Below are 23,831 nucleotides of genomic sequence, written 5' to 3'. Positions count from 1 at the left end.
CCATATACTAGTGTGTCGGAGAGAGAACTAGTAGGAATATAGTGCATCCACCTAGCATAGTACTCTGCTGCAGCATTGCTTCATAAAGTTGTCCGATGGCTATAGATAAAAGAATGATTACATGGGATAAGTGCACGAATCTCCTACAAGATGAATATCCCATGCATGATAGAATCTCTTTTCTCGTTCAGAGTTCACACAGCTGGACTGTGACTTGACTGTACAGTCCACGAGGAAAAGCTCCTCGGCAAGACAAAGCAGAGTCTCCCGTCCTCCTCCCCTCCTCCTAGACGAGCACCCGCGCCCGCGATGTCTTCTCCCTCCTCCAACTCCTCGTCCTCCGACCCAGACTACCATGTCGCCGCCTCCGACCTAGACTATGACGCCGCTGCCGTCGTTCCCCCGAGGCGCGCCGACGCGGAGGACTACGTCTCGTTTCTGTGCACGCAGGACGAGGTCGGCGCGGTGTGCGAGAAATACGGCGTCCCCAAGGATCGCTACGCCGCGCGCCCCGCCGGCGACCTGCGCGCGAGCTCGTCCCCGCCGCCGGGCGCCGTCTGCGTGTACGCGGGCGCGCTGGAGGCCGGGTTGCGGGTCCCGCTGCACCCCTTCTTCCGCGAGGTGCTCGCCCACTTCGGCCTCGCCCCGACGCAGCTCGCGCCCAACGGCTGGCGCACCATGGCGGGCTTCGTGGTGCTCTGCCACCTCGCCGGCGTGTCGCTGCCGCTGCTGGCCGTTTTTCGCCATTTCTTCCGGCTGGTCGTCCTCAACCTTAAGCGCAGAGGCTGGTACTATTTCCGATCTAAAGACACCTCCGGCCTGCGCTTCACGGGTTTGCCGCATGAGATCAAGGATTGGAAGCACGCGTTCTTCTTCCTCTCGTCGCCGGCGCCTTGGCCTTGCTCTGTGGAGTGGGGCGAGCCGTCCAAGATTTCGCTCATGGACCCCGTGCTCTCTGCCGAGGACAAGAAATTGGCCGCGAAGCTGCTGCGCGCTCACGGAGGCTCCCCCGTTGATCTGGGGGCGTATCTCTGCAGCAGCAATCTTTCCGCCGCCATGATATCTCCGGTGCCGGAGTCGCTGTCACCACAGCCACCGCCTTCTTATACTCCTGCTGCTACCGATTCCAAAGGGATGGATCCCTCCGTCTACGACATGATGAAAGCCATGCTGGCGGAGAAGATGGCCCGGCAAGCGTCGGCATCGGCAAAGAAGGTGAAAATAGAGCCAGGGTCATCGCCGTTGTGCGGGAAGAAAGGGAGCCCGGACGAGGCCAACGGCGAGGAGGGCCGTCCCCCTTCTTCGGACGCTCCACCTGCCGCCCGTGGCCACTCGGTGCCCACCAGCGTGTGTTCGCCACTGCCGGGAATCTTGCGGGAGCCACGAGACTTCGCCGATGGAGACGGCACAGACTGGGAGGCTGCACGGGAGCTGTTGCAGGGTGCCGTCGCGCCACCGCAGCAGCGCGTGTTTGCGGCGACCGAGCCATCCGATGTTGTCGCGTCAAGCTATGTCGCGATTCTCCAGGTATGCCAGAGAAGGCGGTGTCAAATTCAAGCTCTTCACTCGCCGGAGCATGCTCACATTATTTGTGCGCAGGCGGCGAACTACGTGTCATTCTCCTTGGACTACGCTCTGGAGTTGGAGGAGAAGCTGCTGGCGCGGGAGGCGGAGATCGCCGCGCTGCGGATGCAGCTGGAGGAGACGAACGGCGAGCTCGCCCAGGCGAAGGTGCCGCGGAGGTAGTCAGGAGGGTAGCATTAGAGTGATCCGTTTCCTTTCTATACGAGACTCGCTGTCTAAGTGCATCTCCAGGCCTGAGCCGGTGTAAAAAATGGCCCTGGGGCGTATTAAAAAAAAAGACTGTTCGGCGAAGTTATGATAAAAACTAGTTAAATTTCGGCTAAACAAGGCAAATTTCGGCGAAATTCGCGCATTTTCATTACATTAACCTAATCTAAAAAAAAGAAAGGGGATGAAGTCGTCGCCGCCGTCGCCGCCATCGTCGTCGTCGGCCTTCTCCTCCTTGACGCGGGTGCCCTTGCTGGACCCCTGCCCGGCGTCGCCATGGCGGACTGGCGGCGGCGCGTCGTCGTCGTCGTCGCTGTCGCATAAGACGACGACCCCGCCTTCATCGCGGCCGCGTCGGCGCTCCTCGAAGCGGCGTAGGGCGGCGCACTGGCGCTCCTTCTCCTTCTCCCGGCGCCTTCTCCATCGCAATGGAGTCCTGGCGCGCCCATTCTAGGGCCGCGTCGTCGTCCTCGAACTCCGCCTTCACCGGCGCCAGCCCCGGCTCCGTCTTTGGCTTGACGAAGCGCGGAGGAGCCGACGAGGGGAAGGCGCGCCGGCCGCCCTCGTTGATGACGATGCCGGCGTTCCGAGTGCGCCGGCCGAGCGGCGTCTCCGCCGCGGGCTCGGCCTTGACGCCGAGCAGGGCCGGAGTGACGGAGGAGTGCGACAAGGATCGGGAGGAGGAAGAGAAGGAGGAGGACCCGAACCTCCTTGGCGCCCACGGCCCGGCGCGTCGGTGCTGCGCCGGGGCGGCCACCCTCGCCGGGGGTACGCCAACGGCGGGTCGTTGCCGCCCTCGAGGTACGTGAGCACGCCCTCGAGTGTGCGGCCGGGGACGCCCCACCACAGGTGGCGCCCCTCACTGTTCTGCCGGCCGCCAACCACCGGCGCCCCGTTAGTGGACGCTAGGCGCTGCTGCTGGCGGCGCTCGAAATACGCCGCCCATGCCGCGTGGTTGTCGGCGGCGTACTGGGGGAGGGAGAGTTGCGCGTCGGTGAGGGAGGCGCGCACGACCTCGACTTCCTCGACGAAGTACTTCGGCTTCGCCCGTGGCGTCGGGCAACGGGGGAATGGGCACTCCCCCGGCGCTGAGTCTCCACCCCGTCGGCCCGGTGCGAACGTCCGGCGGCGTCGGGATGTTCGCCTGGAACAGGAGTCAGGACTCCTGTTCGCGGAGCGAACGGCGGCCGAAGCCGTTGGCCGCCGCCTCGTCTCCGGGGAAGCGTTCTGCCATGGCGACAGCGGGGCTGGGCGGGCTCGGGAGAGGTAGAGGGAGGGGCTGGGCGGCGGCGCTCGGGAGAGGTAGGGAGAGGGAGGGGCTAGACGGCGGCGAGGGGCGGGGCTGGTATGGGCACAGACGAGTGGAGGCCACCGGCTTTTATAACCGCGCCGTGCCCGTGTGTACGCGTGCGAGGGAGGGGAGGCGTCGGCGTGCAGTCCCATGACGCGCCGCCCGTGAGGAATCAATGGCAAGGCTGACCGGCGGCAGCCTTGCCATTGATTCCCCGCGGGAACCGAGGCCGTTGGGGGAAGACGAGACGCCGAGTCGCTGACGCGGCTGGCTCGCGGCTTTTTCGCGCCAAAACAGCTCGCTCCGGCGTCCCCAGCGCGCCGGGTTCGGACTGGATCCGCCGGCGCTGTTTTCAGCCCAAGCCGGTGAAAATCGGGCTCCTAAGAACGTGACTGGGCCGTTTTTCCAGCGCCGCTGCGAAAAAATCGTCTAGAGAAGCCTTTCTAAGGACGCGGCTAGAAATGCCCTAAGATCCAGTGACCTCTGGAGTGTTTAAGCGGTATCACCATTCAAATTTCTCAATATCTTTCCATAAACTAAGAAAACCTACTGATTGTCATCTCTGGCGGTTTAAGAAAGCTTATGTTAATTTCGTCGTCTCAATTAGTCTTTTGAATTGAAACTAACCATGAAGGGACACGGAATTTCTACTCGCAAACTCAAATGCTCCCTCATAAACAGTAAAAAACAGTGACAAATCTAGCAAATCTGATATATTTTGTCAACAAACATTCATGAACTGTCTACATACGTGAAATTTTTGGTGAAGGAAAACGTTCTTAAGTCTATTTCGTCCCAGTTTGCCACTACTTGGACACCACTTGGATTTTAGAGGAGAAAAGAGTCTCAAAATTCGATATTTAGTTTACTATTCTCATTTTAAAGCGGCGACCTATCGAAATTGCATAGGAGCACTCGGCGCGCCGACGCTCATCAGAATCCTGACCATGCAAGCGTCTTGGGATCCGCACACACTAAAGTAGCCCCACTGTATTCATAACATTTTCAGATTGTATGCGCTTTCCACTGTTCCGTATATCAAAAGTGAGGTCCACGCGCTTCTGTCCCCGGAGAGCAAAGTCTCTGTCCTTATCACAGAGATTGAACTCAACTACCAACGGCCAACCACCTATTTCATGTTAATGCATGCACCGGCCTCTTCCGTCCATTTCATGTTACCGTAGACAGAAAATTCCACCGCATCATCATCGCCCTGCTGGCACTAAATCTCCTTGTTGTACTATTCGTCTGCGCTGAGGTTGCTTTAAACCTTCGTCTTCAAGGAAAATTGTACTTGTGAGACCTAGTCAGCACATCCAGGCCATGTTACCACATCAGTAGTACAAAATAGTTATACCATGTCGCAAGGTTAAGTCTAGATTGATTTGTATCTAATCTAGGGCATTAATGTCATCTGTCATCAACTGGCACACAATGGCCAACAAATAATATGTAATATCTATTATTGCTAATCTTAATAATGTTTTCATCAATCCAGCCACCAATGATGATATTCATTAGGTTTTTTCATATGACCCTTCCATGCACATGGTCGTACGAATCCTACCACGTACACCGGACATTTTTATTGCAGCCACGTCAACTTCCAACCCTCTCTCGTGCATTATTTTACCTCAACACACCTTTTACCATGTCAAATCCCACAAACCAAAAGACCTCCACCAAGTTTTTTGTCCACGAAATTGCAGACATATTAAATGAGTGCACAGTCATTTATTACCACCTTACACAACCAAACCTCACACGCTTTCCATCCGTCATTATAAGCACAGGTATGAACTGTTTGTTTCTACGCGTTGGATTTGTATTCACACGAACAAAACATTTTGTAAAAGGTGGCACTGATCCCGAGCTAGTAGGTGAGCGGCGGTGATTCCAGAGGGCTGCGTCGCCGAGTGCTCTTAATCCACTTCCGGCGACCTATTCCCTCCTTCCATCTATACAGGGCCTAAGTTTTGAATCTCTCATACTCCCTCCATCACAGTTTAGAAGGCACAGTTAAATTTGCGTGCGTTTCCATAATAGACAAGGTTTAGGGTGCATTACATTTATTTCTATTAGCTAATTAGTACTCTGATATACTATTTCTATATGCATTCATAGTGTGAATGCTATTTTTTAGCCCATCTCACAACCAGTAGATAACCACGTAGGTCCCAGAGAATTTCCAAGCGCGCCTTCTAAATCGTGACGGAGGGAGTACCAAGGTTGTTGCATAAAAAAAGGAACAAATATTGGAAATAGTACTTCATTAATCCCTCACACAGTCACACGCAACTTCCTCTCCTCCTTTTTCTGCATGCAGCCAACAATAACTCCTCCAGTCTTGCATGCATTGGCCAAAAGAAACAACTTTGTGCAGAAAAAAGGAGGAGGAGGCGAGGTGAAGCACTCGTAATAACTGCTCTGTGCATGCATGCAAATCAATGCTGCCGCCATTGTGTTTTCACAAGGACGACCACATGATTTGCAAGGGAGAATTAAGTGGGAGATGCATTGGTTAGTTCGTTTGGCCTTGTATAGATGGAAAAATGAAATTTGGGGTTAGGCCTTATATAGATGGAAGGAGGAAGTATTATTTTTCACCGTCGACGTTTTCCCAAAATGCATTACTCAAATGAGGGAGTAAGGGACAAAGTAACATATGCATTCCTCAAAAAAAAAGGTATGTTTGTTTTCTTTTTCTAAAAAAAGACACATGCCTAAAGTTTTTGAATATTCCTCAATTATGCCAGGGAGTGTCACCCCCTTGTATTGCCCGTGCCAGAATCGACAATGCTGCCATCGTCTACAACACGCCATTACTAACAAGTCAAGTCACACACACACACAACGTGCGTGCGTACATGCAAATTATGTGTCGGTTCGATCCATCGGAGGACGAGTATCCAATGCTCCCATTCATCACAAGCAACCATCCTCCTGCATTAAAAAAATCAATTTAAATATTTCGGAAAATTCTGAAACATTGCATGCATGTCGCAAGACATATGTCTGCAACCCTTAGAAATTTGAGATCAAAATTCGTTTCACACATGAAGAAAAAAGAAGAGAAATCCATGCTAGACCATTGTCAAGAAAATTCAACATTGTGACCCAACATGCGATTGGATGATTAGGAGGACAATGGTGTCTTGAGTCCGTCAGAGTTGAAGTCCTAGAGTTGACACCCCCGCTCGCATTTTTCAGGCCTTCTAGCAATGTACGTTTAGTCAAATTCGGATATGGTTTTTCGGATTGTAGTAAAAATCCACAAAATAATAAAAACATTTGTGAAGCATTTAAATCGATTTTTTTTAATACAGGAGCTCAGCTTGGGAGCATGTAATGAACGAGATATCCATGCAGTAGTGCTTCTCAGGAGACATGGGTGGGAGCGTTGAACACAGCGGGGGTCGGTGACGAAGTGAGGGCACGAGGCATGAACTTCTGAGAACAAATACAATGGTGAGGACCTCGCAAGAGAAAAAACACAATGGTGAGGAGACCAGGAGGGGAGCACTTCCCGAGCCTGAATAATGGCCCTGCCATCCAAACTTCATGGCCCGACGAAAGGCTGGCCAATGGCTGAATGGCACAGTATCCTCAGGTCAGCCGTACCCGATGGACGGCAATGCTGGCAATATCTTCGTCTCGAAGGCTGCCCACTCGCCTTGGTCCAGCCCTGCTGCAGCGGAGGCGTCACATTTACTGGCTTTTCCCTTTTTGCACCTGACTGATCAAGACCTCTGGCCGTGGCCTGTACCCAATCTCGTGCTCGTAGCCATGTGTCCATGCCTGCTAGCTGGTTGATTCACGCAAAAGCAGGATACTATTTGGAGGATGCTTTCGTGGTTTAAGGCACTTATCTTTATGTCTATAACATGTGGACACAATAAATGATTGGCCACTCAAAGGCAGGTGTTTTTAAGGTACCGAAGTTGCGTCCATACTATTTGTATGCGCATGCGTTTGTATGCATGTAGATGTAGGCATCTGTCCATGCCTCTTCATCGTACATGCACCAGGGCGACACTCACAATACGTGATTTGTGTGCAAGGTCGTGTCCGAGGTGCCACCGCTCTACTCTAAGACCAACTTTACCGTGCGACCCTAAACGGACGTTCGTTTTGTCCGGATTTTATCTGTTTGGGTAGCGATTTAGGTCGTCTCCGTGCGTGTCCTGAGATGCGGTGGCCGTGCGCCCAGCGCGCGGCCGCATCCATTTGCCCCATCCTGTCCGTGTCTATTTAAAAAATCAGTAGCAACGTTCCAAATGCCAAGCCCTAGTTCAGGCCAGCGGCCCCGGTTCATCACGCCGGCAACAGAGCCAGCGGCCTACATGTCCATCGCCTACATCAGCCAGCGGCCGGCAACACAGCCAGCCTCCAAAATGATTAGTTGTCCTCGCCGGCAACACAGCCAGCGGCCGGCAACACAGCCGACCTTGGAGTTGGTCTTGCCCCTCGGCCTCTTCAAGGCCTCGCCATCTCCACCTCCGACGTACTTGGCCGTCTTTGGTCCTCTCTTCCTTTGTAGTTCACGGTATTGGTTCTTGAACTTAGGGCAATTGTTGATAATCGTCCAACAATGCGTAAGAGTGAATGGCTTGTCATTATGTCGGGCCTTGAATGCCTCCAAAGATTGAAATGCCTAAATCACATGATCAACAACAAGTGAACATGCAAACATATACACGGCCGAAGTGTCATGGCCGTAGTAAGAAAAGGGCTAGGAAGAGGAGAGCATACCATGTCCCCAACGCCGAGACCACTCACGGGCCGTGCTTCAACGCTTTCTAGGGACGTGGAAGAGTTTGGGGGAAATGGCGGCAAATGGGCGTGGGTGGGTTTTGGTTTCTCCCACCGACAGGCGGGCCAGGGGAGGACAAGCGCGCGCGTCCCGCCCGTTCGCGCGCTGTCCGTTTCACCCCAAAACCGGCGCAAACTTGGGCCGGGGATGGGTCGAAAGCGGACAAAAGTCCGTTTGCGCCCGCGCGCTGGGCCGTCTCGTTTGTCCGTTTTACCCCAAACGGACGGGGGCGGACAGGATAGTGTCGCGCGGTGAGTTGGCGGGGGCGGACAGGATAGGGCCAACTCTACCGCGCGACCCTATCCTGTCCGGCCCCGTCTGTTTGGGGTAAAACGGACAAACGAGACGACCCAGCGCGCGGGAGCAAACGGACTTTTGTCCGTTTTGTGTCCGCTTTCGACCCATCCGCGACACAAGTTTGCGCCGCTTTTGGGGTAAAACGGACACCATGCGGAAGCGCGGGTCGTCTGCGCGTGTCCTCCCCTGGCCCGTCCGTTGGTGGCATAGGGTGGGCCCTTTTCTATCCGCCCCCCTCCCTCCCTCTGGTCGCACCCCCTCCACTCTCCCTCACTCTTCCCCTCGCTGCCGCCGCTGCCATTGCAGCCGTGCAGTTCGGACGCGAGCTCGTCCAGCCCCTTCCCCTCGGCACCGCCGAGCTACCCAACCACGGTCACCTGGTGTGTGCACCCGCCGGCCGGATTTGGGGCGGATCCGGTCGGTCTTGAGCTTGGCCGGCTGTGGGAGGCCGGGCCGCACCATGGACTGGCCGGGCACCTCGCCGGAAGGCCCTGGCAGGGCCGCAAGGCCACATGCAGGTAGTGGCTCCTCCTCTAGCCGCTCGGATCTGCATCGTCGGTGGTCCGCCGACAGATACACGAATGACGATCGGCCGGGCTCGGTGCTTGCCCAAAAGCTCGCCGGCGCACCGTTGCCACTCATTAAGTGCGACCACTGCCCAAGGATGGTCGTGCGCTGCGTGTCTACAACGCCGGAACATCCCAGATGGGTGTTCATCAAGTGCTTAAACGACGGGTATGCGCTTTTTTAGCTTCGGTCTGTGCTCCAGATTTGATTAGTTGTGCTAACTTTAAATTTTGTTGTGTAGAATGGATGCAAGTTTTGGTATTGGGAAGAAGAGTACATCAATATATTGATAGAGCGAAATTTAGTACATGTTCGTGCACTTTTAGCTAGTATAGAGGCTCTAAATGAGACAAGTGCACTTGTTGCTAGATTAGAGGCTAGACACGAGACTAGGTGTGAGAAAGCAACATCAACATCTGGCTTGAAGAAGAAAGGAGGATGCTAGATCGAGCCTCCTCCACAGATCAACAATAAGTGCATCGAGAATGCTCTAACCCAACTCAAGGGAGCAGTTATGGAAGTTGGCTATCTTCTAAAATATATTCTTATTGTTCTTATTTTATTTAGGCGTGCTTTACTAGTCAAAATGTAATGATGTATTATCATGTTTCAAAAATGAATGATAAAAAAAAGTTAAGAACTTGCAAAGAAAAATATGCGGACAGGATACGGCCGGGATGCGTCCGCGCGCTGGACGTACGGCCATCGCATCCCAGGACACGCCCGGACACGACTCTAAATCCACCCAAATGAACAGAATCCGAACAAAACGGACGTCGGTTTGGGGTCGCGTGGTGGAGTTGGCCTAACTCTACCCTAGGAACTGTCGATAACGAGTTGCAGGGGCCAGAGATTTGCTGCTGATCGACTTGTCTGTGGGAAGAGAGACCGACGAGTCATGTGCGCAACAAAAGAAAAGGAATGCTTTGCCGAGTGTACAAAAGTGACAGGGGCTGTTTGGACCAATGCCGACCCTATCAAAATTTTGGCTTGCCCGTGTGTCTTGGTGCCTGTTTGGATCAGCCCCGAAGAATGGACTTGTCCAGAGGAGTTTCGAGCGCTGGAAGGATAGCAAGAGAGCGAGACGGAGGACATGAGGCGCACCGCGGATCTTTTTCTTGCTTCCGCTAGTCTGTGTGTGTTTGCTTCATTGGTTGCATTATCATCTCATCATAGTCGTTCACTTTTCGTGCATGCTCATCTCTTTTTTTTTTGAAAGATCCAGTAAATTGCTGGCTTCAATTAAATTTAGCAGAAAGCAGCGGAAAAATAACATGAGAAGGATCCGAAGATCAAAGAAAAAGAAAAACCACAATCCTATTGGTTGCAAGACAACACCACACTCACACGGCGGATCGTCATCCACCTACAACAGGACGACGCAGCTCCAACTCCGGCAAAGAAACAATGGAGAATTTGGCAAGGCTGGCGTCAGAGAAGATCGCCGAACAGACCACATGTCGCCCGGCATCGTACGCCAATAGGGCCCAGACCGCAGCTTCGACTTCACAGCAACAACACTAGTAGAAAAAGGGGGTTTTGTCCCGGTTGGTAAGGTCCCTTTAGTCCCGGTTTTCGAACCGGGACTAAAGTGTCGGTACTAATGCCTCTCCCTTTTAGTCGAAATTTTATGATTTTTTTATGATTTTTTTATTTTTTTTATTTTCAAATTTCTGAATTATTTTAACCTCTAGTGTGTAATCACCACCCCTCATCACTGCTCAATTTATCCTCTAATCACCCGCTCAATTTATCCTCTAATCACCCCTCATCATTCCAAATCATCTAACTTCCCGAACGGTCACCCATCCTCCCACTCCCCCAGCCTGAGCACGCTTAACTTCCGGATTCTATTCTCTCTCGTTTCCAAGTCTGCACTTGTTGTTTTCCTGACAATAGTAAGATGTCAATCCTATTAACCTTCATGAATTTTGCTTGAGCATGAAGTGACACATTTCACTGTTTGAGTTTGAAACTATTGTTTAAAAAACAATAATTATTTACTAACACTAATATTTCTTGAATAATTAGTTTGACCACATTTGACCAAAATTCAAAATAACTGAAATAATTATTTAGTAACACTAATATTCTAGAATAATTAGTTTGACCATTGTTTGACGACAGTTTGATCACTGTTTGACCAGATTTGACTAGTAATTTTTTTTGATTTTTTCCATTCTAGATCTTAAAAGCCCCGTAACTTTTTTCTGTTAGGTTTTTGAGGATTTTGAAAATGTTTAACGGGGTTCCCCCGGTTAAATTCGGATGTAACTTTTCGAGTAGATGATTTTTCATATAATTTTTTTTAATCCGAGTTCGTATGCAAAAGTTATGCCCATTTTACAAATTCCAGAGAGATTTTGCAAATAAAGTCGAAATTCATATTTGTAAATTTTCCCAACAAGTAGACCACATATCACATGGGAAACTTATTTTTTCTTTGACATTTCCATCATTTTGTTTTGTTTTTTTAAAACTGAAAAGGCGGTCCACGGAGGGGGGGGGGGGTTTGAAAATGGGACCTTTAGTACCGGTTCGTGCCACGAACCGGTAGTAATGCTTCAAAACCCATTAGTACCGGTTGGTGGCACCAACCGGTACTAAAGGTCTAACCTTTAGTCCCGGTTGGTGCCATCAACCGGGACTAATGGGCATCGCACCCTTTAGTCCCGGTTCGTGGCACGACCGGGACTAAAAGGCCCAGGTGAACCGGGACTAATGTCTTGGCCGCACGAACCGGGATAAATACTCACGTTAGTCCCGGTTCTTGACTGAACCGGGACTAATGTGAAAACTGTCCCGTGACCAAAGCCATGTTTTCTACTAGTGCAAGTAGCCGAGGTAATCTTGTAGACACGCCGAAGAAGAGTCGACTACCACAACCAATGCCACACCTCCGACAATGCTCACCGCCGTCATCGTTGCCACAGAAGCCTAATTGACGGACACGACCAAGTAGCACGAACGGCGTCCCCTACCTATCACTGGTCCCTCTGGCAGGCAAGAAGCTTCTGGAACGATGCCCCAAGAGGTGCAACACACGTCGCCATCATCGCCTGATCCCTGAGGATCAAGGGTTTCCCCTGAGCATTCTTGCATAGTGGAGTGAGCAGAAACGCCTCAGCAACGCCTTCTAGAAGGAAGCGGCGCCCGCAGGCGTCGCCGTCGCCTGCCCCAGCCCAAGACTAGCAGCAAGGTCTTCACCCGGCTCTGCATTGCCAACCACCAAGCTCAGCCAGACCACCACCGCAGTCGCGCGCCCGGCAGCCGCTGGTCCCGCACGCCCAACATCCGCCGCGACCACCTTCAGACCGGGGCCCAGATCTCCATCGTTGCCACCGATCCACGCCGGATAACCGCCAGCCCCATGCGCCCGACGGTCATCGCAGCCACCCGTAGAACTGGACGCCAGGGCCCGTTCTGCCACTCACCGGCCCCTTGGAGCCCACAGCCGCCGGCGCACAGAGCCGCCTACAGCTTCCGCGCCGTCGAACCCGCTCCTGCCTAACCCTTCTCCTCTGCTGCAGTACAACCGCGAGTACACCACGCCCTCAGCAGGGCCATCCCCCACCGTGCGCACTCCGGAGGCCCCCACGCCTCACCTCCTCACCAGATCCGGCCGTCGCGCCACCGGCTGATCCGGATCCGCGAGCACCCAGCCGCAGCAGCCTACGAGGGCCAGCACGCCCGGGCCGGATGCGCCGCCTGCAGCGCCACCCAGACACAGGCACCAGCCACGCGTGCGCCGCCGCGCCATGTAGCTCCGGGCTGCCGTACCGCCCCGCACCTCCACTGGTCGAGCTGCCCCGCGCCGCTCAGAACAGCTGGAGGAAGAAGGAGGCTCCGCCGCCTACGCCGTGCGGGCTTTGCCCGGCGACGGCGAGGGGGGGGGGCAGGGGCGGGATTGTAGCTACTCCAGCGGCTAGGGTTTGCTCCCGGGGCGCCCCGCGGGGTAGCGTCACGGGAGTCGAGGGAGAAGTTTTAGGTGTGTATACATACGGTAGGAGAAGCAACGGCGGATGTGTTTGCTCTCCGGCCCGTGGAAAACGTGCATGCTCATCTCAGCACCCATTTTCATGCATACCCTTCTCATGCATGCTTCTAGTGTATTGTATTAAACTAGTGTGGACTCATGCATTCTTCGTGCACTCTACCAAACATCCAAAAGTGAGTCGAGAAGGGAACTTTTGCTCTTATGCACCCTACCAAACACACGAGTGATTTGTTTCCTTGCTATGAGACTCGTTGTCTAAGATTCAATGACCTATGGAGTGATTAAGCGGTATCATCATTCAAATTTCTCAGTGTCTTTCCCTAAGTTGTCATTTTTGGCGGTTTAAAAAAGCTTATGTTAATTTCATCGTCTCAGTTCATCTTTTGAATTGAAACATACCATGAGGAAAAAGAAGAAGTATTCTAGTTTGGGACATGGAGTTTCTGCTCCCAAACTCAAATGCTCACTCATAAACAATAAAAAATAGTGACAAATCTTGCAAATCTGATAGGTTTTGTCAATAAACATTCATGAACTGTCTACATACGTGAAAAATTTGGTGAAGCAACATAAATACTCTGGAAAGAAGTCAATGCTCCAAAAACACACTTTTTCAAGCATTTTGGCGAAATGATTGTTTTCTAGAGCATTAGCAAAAAACCTCTTCACAAAAATTTGCATGTATATATAAAATTTGTTAGTGTTCTGGACAAAAAAATGAAAAATTAATGTGATTCTTATTTATTTGGATTTTACTATTCAGGAGGGAGCATTTGAGCTCGCCAGCAGAATGACACTTCCGTTCCAGTTTGGCACTACTTGAACTCCACTTGAATTTTCTTAGGAGAAAAGAGTCTCAGAATTCGACATTTAGCTTACTACTCTCATTTTAAAGTGTCCGTCTATGCATCAATTGACAGTCTTATTTTTCACCGTGGACATTTTTCCAAAATGCTTTACTCAAATGAGGGAGTAAGGGACAAAGTAACATATGTATTCCTCAAAAAAAGACACATGCATAGAGTTTTTGAATACTCCTCGAGTATTGCCTATGAAAGCAAGGTGTACCATTTACTCGGAGCTGCCAGGGAGTGTCACCCCCTTGTATTGCCCGCGCCAGAATCGACAATGTTGCCTTCGTTTACAACGCGCCATTACTAACGAGTCGTGTCACACTCACACACGCACACATCATTCATTTGTGTTGGTTGCTTCATGTAACTTGTGCGCGTGCGAACATGTAAATTATGTGTCGGTTCTAATCCATGAGAGGGTGAGTATCCAATGCCCTCATTCATCACAAGCCACCATCCTCCCGCACTAAAAAAAATACAATGTAAATGTTTCGGAAAATTCTGAAACATTTCATGGATGTCATAAGACATCTGTCTGCGACCCCTACAAACTTCAGATCAAAACTCATTTCACACATGGAGAAAGAAAATGAGGACTTCATGTTGAGCATTGTCAAGAAAATCATACATTGAGAACCAATTTGTGTTTAGATGGTAGGCAGGAAGTGTATCCCAGTCCATTCAAGTTGAAGCTCTAGACTTGACGCCGATGCTTGCATTTTTTTGAAGTTATTTCAGGCCTTCAGGAAGTTTTTGTGAAATATGACGTTCATGTCTACTTCGAAGACGTCGGTTAAGACTTCATTTAAAATGACGAGCCAGCCTAGTTTCTTGGAGATGCTCATAGGGATAGGATGTCCGTGCGTCATCCATAATGGTGAATCTATGTTCGTGTGCATCTATACTGTGTTAAAAAAATCCAACACTAATGGTGTCATAAAAAATACAAAAGCAAAAAATGACACTGCAAACATCTGGATTTGGCTCTTATTTTTCTTGACGTGTAATTCGGATACGATTTTTAGGATTGAATACACATTCTTTATGAAAATTCGCAAACAATAAAACATTTGAATGGTTTTTTTTAAACAGGAGCTCAGCTTGGGCGCATGTAATGAACGAGCACACCAGATATTTCCCCTTGGATCCATGTAGCGTGTTGGTTGACTAATATAGACTGGTAGTGCTTCTCATGAGACATGGGGTGGGAGCGTTGAAGGAACAAAGGGGGTCGGCGAGTGAAGAAGTGAAGACACACGGGGCATAAAATTAGAGCATCTCCAGCCGTTGTGCCTCCTCAGGGATGTTTTTTCGTCCGGCTGGGGCTGCGCCGGCGCAAATTTTGAGCCTGGGTGGTAAATTTTTCCAGCCGTCTCCACCCCAAGCATCTCTGCACCTCGACGAGCAGGACGCGTGGCGGCAGCTCGAAGGTTCACGAGCGCGTGGCGCGCAGCGAGGAAGAGCACCGACGCCCAGTGCCCCGCCGCGGCCAGTGATGCCAGGAGGAGCTCGCGCACCGCCGCGGCCTTCGAGCTCGACCATCGACGTCGGAGGAGGAGGACGTGGCCGCGGTGCGGGGCTCGGCCTACGCCGCGTCGTGGCCGCGTGCCCCGCGCTTGAATCACCGAAGGCAGAGGCAGAGGCCGTGGTCGACAAGCTCCTTCGAGAGGGGACGCTGGTGCTGCTCGCCGACGCATTGCGGGGCGCGTGGATGGCCCCGCCACCGTCTCTGTGCCCTGCCACCGTCTCCGCGTGGATGGCCCCGCCGGATCGCTGGGCTCTCGCCCGGCTGCTGTGAGGGCTGGAGGCGCGCACGGGTGGAGCCGGACGGGGCGGCGAGCGGACCCGGCCACGCTTCCCAACGGCGGCCTCGGCGCCCCCCTGGACTGGAGCCGGCCCTGGTCCTGGCCATGCGCGGAGACGGCGGAGACGGCCACTGCAAGGCAAAGATGACGAGCCCCTCCCCGCTGTGACGCCCCCGATTTAATCATACACTAATCATACACGCAAACGTGTACGATCAAGATCAGGGACTCACGGGAAGATATCACAACACAACTCTACAAATAAAATAAGTCATACAAGCATCATATTACAAGCCAGGGGCCTCGAGGACTCGAATACAAGAGCTCGATCATAGACGAGTCAGCGGAAGCAACAGTATCTGCGTACAGACATAAGTTAAACAAGTTTTCCTTAAGAAGGCTAGCACAAACTGGGATACAGATCGGAAGAGGCGCAGGCCTCCTGCCTGGGATCCTCCTAAACTACTCCTGGTCGTCGTCAGCGGGCAGCACGTAGTAGTAGGCACCTCCGGTGTAGTAGGAGTCGTCGTCGACGGTGGCGTCTGGATCCTGGGCTCCAACATCTGATTGCGACAACCAGGTAGAAGAGATAGGGAAAAAAGAGGGAGAAAGCAACCGTGAGTACCCATCCAAAGTACTCGCAAGCAAGGAGCTATAGTACATATGCATGGATATATGTGTAAAGGGCCATATCAGTGGACTGAACTGCAGAATGCCAGAATAAGAGGGGGATAGCTAATCCTGTTGAAGACTACGCTTCTGGCAGCCTCCGTCTTGCAGCATATAGAAGAGAGTAGACTGAAGTCCTCCTGGTAGCATCGCATAGCATAATCCTACCCGGCGACCCCCTCCTCGTTGCCCTGTTAGAGAGCGATCACCGGGTTGTATCTGGCACTTGGAAGGGTGTGTTTTATTAAGTATCCGGTTCTAGTTGTCATAAGGTCAAGGTACAACTCCAAGTCGTCCTGTTACCGAAGATCACGGCTATTCGAATAGATTAACTTCCCTGCAGGGGTACACCACATAACCCAACACGCTCGATCCCATTTGGCCGGACACACTTTTCTGGGTCATGCCCGGCCTCGGAAGATCAACACGTCGCAGCCCTACCTAGGCACAACAGAGAGGTCAGCACGCCGGTCTAAATCCTATGGCGCAGGGGTCTGGGCCCATCGCCCATTGCACACCTGCACGTTGCGTACGCGGCCGGAAGCAGAACTAGCCCCCTTAATACAAGAGCAGGCTTACGGTCCAATCCGGCGCGCGCCACTCAGTCGCTGACGTCACGAAGGCTTTGGCTGATACCACGACATCGAGTGCCCATAACTGTCCCCGCGTAGATGGTTAGTGCGTATAGGCCAGTAGCCAGACTCAGATCAAATACCAAGATCTCGTTAAACGTGTTAAGTATCCGCGAACACCGACCAGGGCCAGACCCACCTCTCTCCTAGGTGGTCACAACCTGCCCTGTCGCTTCGCCACAAAGATCCACACAGAGGGTCGTTGGGACAAAGGTCCTTTCAGCCCCCAATCCATGAATCACTCGCGGGTGCTCCACAAGCCGACCCGACTTTAGTCACCACATGTATCATGTATAAAGTATATAGTATATACCCGTGATCACCTCCCGAGTGATCACGGCCCGATAATATAGCATGGCAGACAGACAAGAATGTATGGCCACTGATGATAATCTAGCATCCTATACTAAGCATTAGGATTGCAGGTAAAGGTATCAACAGTAGTGGCAAGAACAGGCTATGCATCAGAATAGGATTAACGGAAAGCAGTAACATGTTACACTACTCTAATGCAAGCAGTAGGGAGAAGAGTAGGCGATATCTGGTGATCAAAAGGGGGGGCTTGCCTGGTTGCTCTGGCAAGAGAGAGGGGTCGTCAACACCGTAGTCGATCGGGGGTACCGGCAGCGGTCTCGGGGTCTACCGGAAAGAAGTGACGGAGGGGGAACACAATAAATAACAGAGCAAACAAAGTAACACAAAACGTAATGTGGCAATGCGCGGTGCTAGAGGTTACCTAACACAGTACTAGGTGATACCGGTGAAGGGGGAAACATCCGGGAAAATATCCCCGGTGTTTCGCGTTTTCGGACCGATGAACCAGAGGGGAAAAGTTACAGGTTCGCTATGCTAGGGACGTGTGGCGGACGAACGGACTGCGTATCTGGATTCGTCTCGTCGTTCTGAGCAACTTTCATGTACAAAGTTTTTTCATCTCAGCTACGGTTTATTTTATATTAATTTTAAAAGATTAAAATCATTTTTAGCATTTATTTAATTATTTTAATCCAACATTATCCAGAACAGTGCACGCTGACGTCAGCATGACGTCAGCAGTCAACAGAGGCGTTGACTGGTCAACTGACGTGTGGGTCCCGTTCGACATTGACTGTTTAGTCTAATTAGAATTAACTAATCTAATTACTGTTTAATTAAACTAACTAGTTAATTAGATTAATTAAATATGATTAATTAACTTAATTAATTCATTAATTTATTAATTAATTAATTTAATTACTATCTATTTATTTATTTTATAATCATTTTTTTTATATCCCCTTTTTTTACAAACGTTTTGCGGTGGGACCCCAAGGTCAGTGGCTCAGGGGGAAGCCTAGCGGGCGATGGCTAACGGGCCACGGGCACCAGCCCGTCTGGGCGCTGGCAGGGGCGTCGACCGCCGGAAGCTAGCACGGGAGGAGCTTCAGGCACGGCAGCGGCAGCGAAGCAGCAGGTCGGGCACGGGACGGCAGCGAGCGGGTGCAGTGGCGGCTGGAGCGGCTGAGCGCGGGTCGTCCGGCGCGGCGCAGGACAGAGCGCCGGCGTAGGAGGGAGGCAGCAGCAGCGCGAACGCAGGCGGGGCGAGGTTGCGTCGTGCGGGTGCGTACGGGAGCTGCGGTGGCCGCCGCGGGCAGCGCCGACGCAGGTTGCAGGGGAGCGCTGCTGGCGCGGCCGTGGGCGCGAACGACACGGGCGGGCGCCGAGCGCGGCAAGGACGTCGACTGCGGGGGCGCGACGCGACGGAGCTCGTCGGGGCAGTCGGGAGCGGCGAGCAGCGGAGGGAACGAGCACGGGGCGAGGGGAAGAGAGGAGGGGCGCGGCTCACCGGGCCCTGCAGATGTGCGTACGCGGGCTCGGGGAGGAGGACGAGGACGCGAGGTCTGATGAGGAGGCGGTCGAGGTGGCGTCCGACACGGTGCGGGGGGTGGCGACGCCGGCGAAGACGTGGGGCGGCTCCGGCGAGGTGGCGTCCCGGAGGAGGACGAAGTCGTGGCGGGGCGGCGATGAGGCGGCAGTCCGGCAAGGTCGATTCGGCGAGGGGCGGCGGCATCGGGGCGCCCTTGGGGGTGTGCGGCAGAGGGTGGGGAAGATATCCCGATCCAGATCGGGATCGGGAGAGGGGGAGAGTGGGGAATCGGGGGAGTGGGCTAGGGTTATGGTGGGGGGGTGGGGGGTTATGGGGGAAGCAGGGAGAGGTGGGCCGGCCTGGTTCGGGAGGCCAGCTGGGCCGATTGGCCCCATTGGGCCAGGGGGTTGCTCTCTCTCCCTTTATTAGTTTTTTGTTTTTGTTTTTCCTTTTTATTTATCTTATATCTTTTCTGTTTTATCTTATTCCTCATTTTGTTTTAGTTTGTTAAAGTACAAGAATGATCCCTAACTTAGTACTACCACTAAACCCACTGCAATAAAAAGTTTAACACCTAAATAGAATAGTTTAACATTTTATTAATTATAGAAGGCATTTCAATAATTGTTTTGACTACTGTTTTATTCATTCTAGAGTATTTAAAGATTTTATATAAGTGTGGTTTCTCCATCATAATTATCCATGATTTATTTGAATCCACCCGAACATTTAGTTTTAATATTTGAAAACTTTTATTGTTTGCCTTTATTTTAAATTTGAATTTTGAACTGGGTTTCGAACTACGCGGGTTTAACCGAGGTGACGTGGCATCATTAGCGGAGATTCACTGTAGCTTAATTATCTGGGCGTCACAAATCTCCTCCACTACAAGAAATCTCGTCCCGAGATTTAGGAGGGGAGTAAGGGGCAGAGATTGGTTACGAAATTCTAACGGATCTTCTCGGTGTTGGTTGCTCTTCTCGAAGAGGTCAATCCAATATATTGATGCCTTCATACTTCTGCTTCAGGTCAAAATGATGAAGTCGTCATCCTGTCTTCGGGATCTTCATCGTACTTACGAAAAGGTAAGGGGTAGCTCGGCTACGACAGAATGCTTAAGGGGTAATCGTCTGGGGTTTTCCCGTGAATGAACAGATGAGTATCTCTCGAGTTGAACAAATCGAGAGTAAGGTAAGAAGGTACAATAAGGAGTTTGAAGCGGATAGACAATCGTCGTTCCCTGAAACGATGTGTTGAAGGGGTTTAGAGCAATGTGAATAAGCAGTGCATCTGATACCAGAATAGATCAACAGACAGGTGGCACGTGAATTACATATGAAGTCAAGCGCGAGGAATAACTTTGACAATAGGTTGTACAGGAGAGTCAGGTTTCGATCCTGTGGAACTATGGGTTATGGACCCACCATGTGGGTTAAAAGTATGAAGGGCGAGGACATCTTGCACGATCATGTGAGCAAGGCATGTCAGAGGATAGTCCATCGGTTAAGTCGGCAACAACGTCGGTACCAAGGGCGAGGGACGAAGAGAACCATTCTCCTGCTCGTTGAAACGAGGCGGACCAATAGGCAAAGTTCTCGTCCATCGGTGGTTATCGAATGTCATCAACAATCGCGACAGGGTCTTGCGGACAGAGAGGTACAACGAGGTGTTTACATAAGCAGGGAAATATTACTGCTTATATATTATAGATCACAAGGAGGTTTAAACAAACCAATGGAAGGAAAATGTGATCATCAGATCAAACAGAACAGTGGAAAGGATAATGTGTTTGTCACATATACCAGGGGTATACCCTTCCCAAGGACAAGCAGAGCATGATATCCATGACAGTATATAATGTAAAAAACTCCTTAGGTAGGGGAGAGAAATTTCATGACATTACCCGTACATCGGTGTTTGGATAATTGAGCAGGAAACATTTAGCATTGGGCTTCAAATGGTCTTGTTGAAAATTGAAGTACCATAGGCATGCTCCGAGAAAGCATTGACATGGTCATCAGGTGAAGATCAGACTTTGGAAACACAAAGGATCCATCAGGAATAACTTGTAGAATAAGTCTTACAATTTCCTCATGGAAGAATTGATAACCTTGCTGAAAAGGAATCTATAACAATATGGCCAACCGGCCAGGTGTGCTAGGCACGACACCACCTTACCGGGTCACATAAGACCAATGTTATAACTCTTGGAAATATGTTCCAACCATCATATCTGACCGAGATTCAGATCTGATTGGTGTCAGGATAACTCAGACTCAGGAGGCCCGAGGAGAAAAGGTGCGACACAAATTGTCAAGATGACATTGTAAGATTCTCGGGAATTGAACTGTGGAAGCAAGTTCCGAATCATGAGTTCATTATTAAATCAAGGATAGAATGAGGTGGCTGATGAACTCAGCGACAATTCATCGAGATTTCCAAAAGATGGATTTCCAATTATGTGAACAAGGAAATATCATTTGTCGGATCAATGATATAATGATGTATGCTCGAGGGAAACATGCTCAACTGAGCAATGATAGAAGGGTGCACCCAGGAATCTGGACTAGGTAGCACGATCAATGTTTGAATGATGATTCAATAAGCAATAGAATTCTAATGAAACTGTAGACCAATAACTTCAAAGCAATAGGGTTGCTAGAAGTTTAGAATTTACACATCACAGACCATTTGTCGGTATTCCGGTTAGAAACAACACGGAGACCAAGAAATGAACGCAAATGGCGAGAGATATTACTATACCAAGAATTCTCAAGAGGTGGTAAAATTACCACGACATTCTTGACACAAAAGGTGGTAATATTCCAAGGTAAAGAAGGACAAATGCTGGATAGCAAGGAACTCAAGGTATAACACAAAACATGAACAAGTTTGTGTTGGAGGGAAGGCAATAAAGTGGCCGATGATAACACAAATCATCGGGGGCAAGGATGGTATTTCTCATCATGAATTCAGTTGATACCCTTGAAGAGCTCAGAATGCTGATGATTAAAATTAGCACGATAATGATGTATCCGTTCAGGCTAGGGCAGACATGGAGTATTAAACTTGTAAGCGATGAAGATCTCTAATCCTCGTTGAATCGCAGTGCAGACTCGATTCCGTTATCGGTGTCCTTGAGTGTTTCATAACTCAAGGCCCGTGAAAAATTGGAGTCCGTGAGAATGTAATACCTGATGAAGAACTCATAAGAGGTTATGCAGTTCCATGATAATCTCGAGATACCAGGGGGGTAATGCTCGACGACAGATCAAAGTAGAGATTGGACTAGGGTATTGCTCTGCAGAAGACAAATGCTTAAACTTGTACGAGAAATGTTATTTAAAGGAGAACATGGTCAGAACCACAATTGCAAAAGGCCAGATCCCAGAGATAAGATGAACTTATACCAAGGGAATAATTAATTTAAGAAAAGATTTAATGATAAGATCTACATCGTGTCCATGGGCATGAACACAAAGTTCAAGGTCGACTCCCACTTCTTCAATATATAACCTTCCATTCACTTTTCGCTTTGATAAAGGTGTTGAAAGTTTTATCTGGTGAAATACCAGATGAGTATGACTCGTGAAAACTTCCGAGTTCACACATTATCCGGGCGTCACACCCGCCCTGGGCATGCGTGCTCCGCTCCGCGAGCCCCTCCCAGGCCATGCTCCGCTCCGGCTGCGCGAGCTCGAGCCCCCGCGCCCGGCCATGCGTGCGCCGCCACGGCCGCGCGAGCCCCGCTCCGGTTGTGTGTGTAGTAGGTGGTGCTGGGGAGAGAGAAGGTGGGGGCCGGGCTGAAAGCGACGGGGAAGGGGGGAGATGTGGCTGCAGGTGGGCCTTTGCATGCATAAACAAACCGCCGGCGCTCTCAGATGCCTCCCTGGGGGCTGGGTTTCGGGTGATACTGCCGGCGCTAACATTGCAGGAAACCGGCGAAAAAAGCGATCCTGGGAGCGTGAGTGGGGGCTTTTTTCACTGTCGGCGCTCTCAAAGTTAGAAAAAGGGCCTCTTGGGGAGCCTAGTGGAGATGCCCTTATGAGGTTGGTCATAGCGGGAGTAACATAGCAAGTAACATAACATATCCCGAGAAAAGTTTGCTTATGTGGCAGCTAGTTAATGAAGAGAGAGGTGTTTGGAGTAACATATTATGTTACCATCACATAGCGTTTTCCAAGAAAAATTGAGTCTACAAGCTAGTAAATACAACCATATATGTTACTATCTATATGACAATTTGCACTATAAGGATAGTAACATAGAGTAGTGTCATATGCATGACACTAATCTAAGTTACTCTTCACTATGACTAGCCTGAGGAGAAAGACAATGGTGAGGAGGGGAGCAGTTCCGGAGCCTGAATAAGGGCATGGCCAATGCATAGCCCCAGATGATGTCTCACATGCCATGTAGGATCGGATAGCAGAAAAAGTAGGTTCGGATGGGGAAGCGAGATCCTCTTCAGGAGGCGGGTGCTTAGAGACAAAAAATATGGTCCAGTGCATAAAGTTAAAAAGTTAAAATAAAGAGGAGGGATATGTGTAGTGAAAGTTACTTTCTATTCTTTGATGAGGTCCACTAGTAGTAGCTTGCATTGGGAAAAAAATCAACACATATGCATGAAATTGATTTTTGTCATGAGGCCCTAAGGCTGGTTGTAATGGGGAGTATCATATATTAGTATCGTGCATATGATACTAATCTATGATACTACATCCCTAATGCATATTATCATAACTTGGTATCATAGAGGACTATATTTATTGCCATGTATGACACAAAGTAGCACATCATTTAATATGATACGATATCATGATATGATACTCAATCCTCTTTTTCTTCATTTAATTCTATGACACCTCATCAAACTTTCTTAGTTGGCATGCATTATACTACTTATGATACTCCCATTACGGGCAGCCTAATGGCCCCGCCATCCAAACATCATGGCCGGACGAAAGGCTGGCCAATGGCACATGATCCTCAGCCTACTCTCGGCTCTTGCTGGTGTCCAGCCGTCTACCGCGGGTCGAAGGACGGCAATGCAGCAATAGCTTCGTCCCGAAGGCGCCTGCTCGCGTCGGTCCTGCCATGCTGCAGCGGCCTTCGTCACGGCTTTTCCTTTATATATATGTACCTGGCTCTGGCTGATCAAGACTCTGGCCGTAGCCTGTAGCCCAGCTCCTGCTCGTAGGCGTGTGTCCATGTCTGCTTGTGGATTCAAGCAAGTGGGTATGTGTATGCGCCTTGTATGCATCTGCAT

At 50.7% G+C, this 23,831-nt stretch overlaps 1 protein-coding gene across 1 annotated transcript; it reads left to right on the top strand.

The window, feature by feature from the left end:
• Positions 1-208: 208 nt before the first annotated feature.
• On the top strand, positions 209-3,715 carry LOC125521166. The gene is made up of 3 exons (XM_048686211.1): positions 209-1,527; positions 1,600-1,799; positions 3,549-3,715. Exons 1-2 carry the CDS (start codon positions 310-312, stop codon positions 1,744-1,746), a joined length of 1,365 nt encoding a protein of 454 aa, XP_048542168.1. The 5' UTR covers positions 209-309; the 3' UTR covers positions 1,747-1,799; positions 3,549-3,715.
• Positions 3,716-23,831: the final 20,116 nt, after the last annotated feature.

The sequence above is a fragment of the Triticum urartu genome, chromosome 7 (assembly GCF_003073215.2).
Source record: "Triticum urartu cultivar G1812 chromosome 7, Tu2.1, whole genome shotgun sequence".
In the NCBI taxonomy this organism is placed as follows: domain Eukaryota; kingdom Viridiplantae; phylum Streptophyta; class Magnoliopsida; order Poales; family Poaceae; genus Triticum; species Triticum urartu.
The sequence above is the reverse complement of the archived record's forward strand: the minus strand, read 5'-3'. Positions and strand labels throughout refer to the sequence as shown.

What these genes read in the sequence shown, in the direction of transcription:
- LOC125521166 (XM_048686211.1), top strand. Translation starts at nt 310, where the DNA reads ATGTCTTCTCCCTCCTCCAACTCCTCGTCCTCCGACCCAGACTACCAT. An exon ending in GCTATGTCGCGATTCTCCAG is followed by an intron (nt 1,528 to 1,599) that starts GTATGCCAGAGA and finishes ATTTGTGCGCAG; the next exon opens with GCGGCGAACTACGTGTCATT.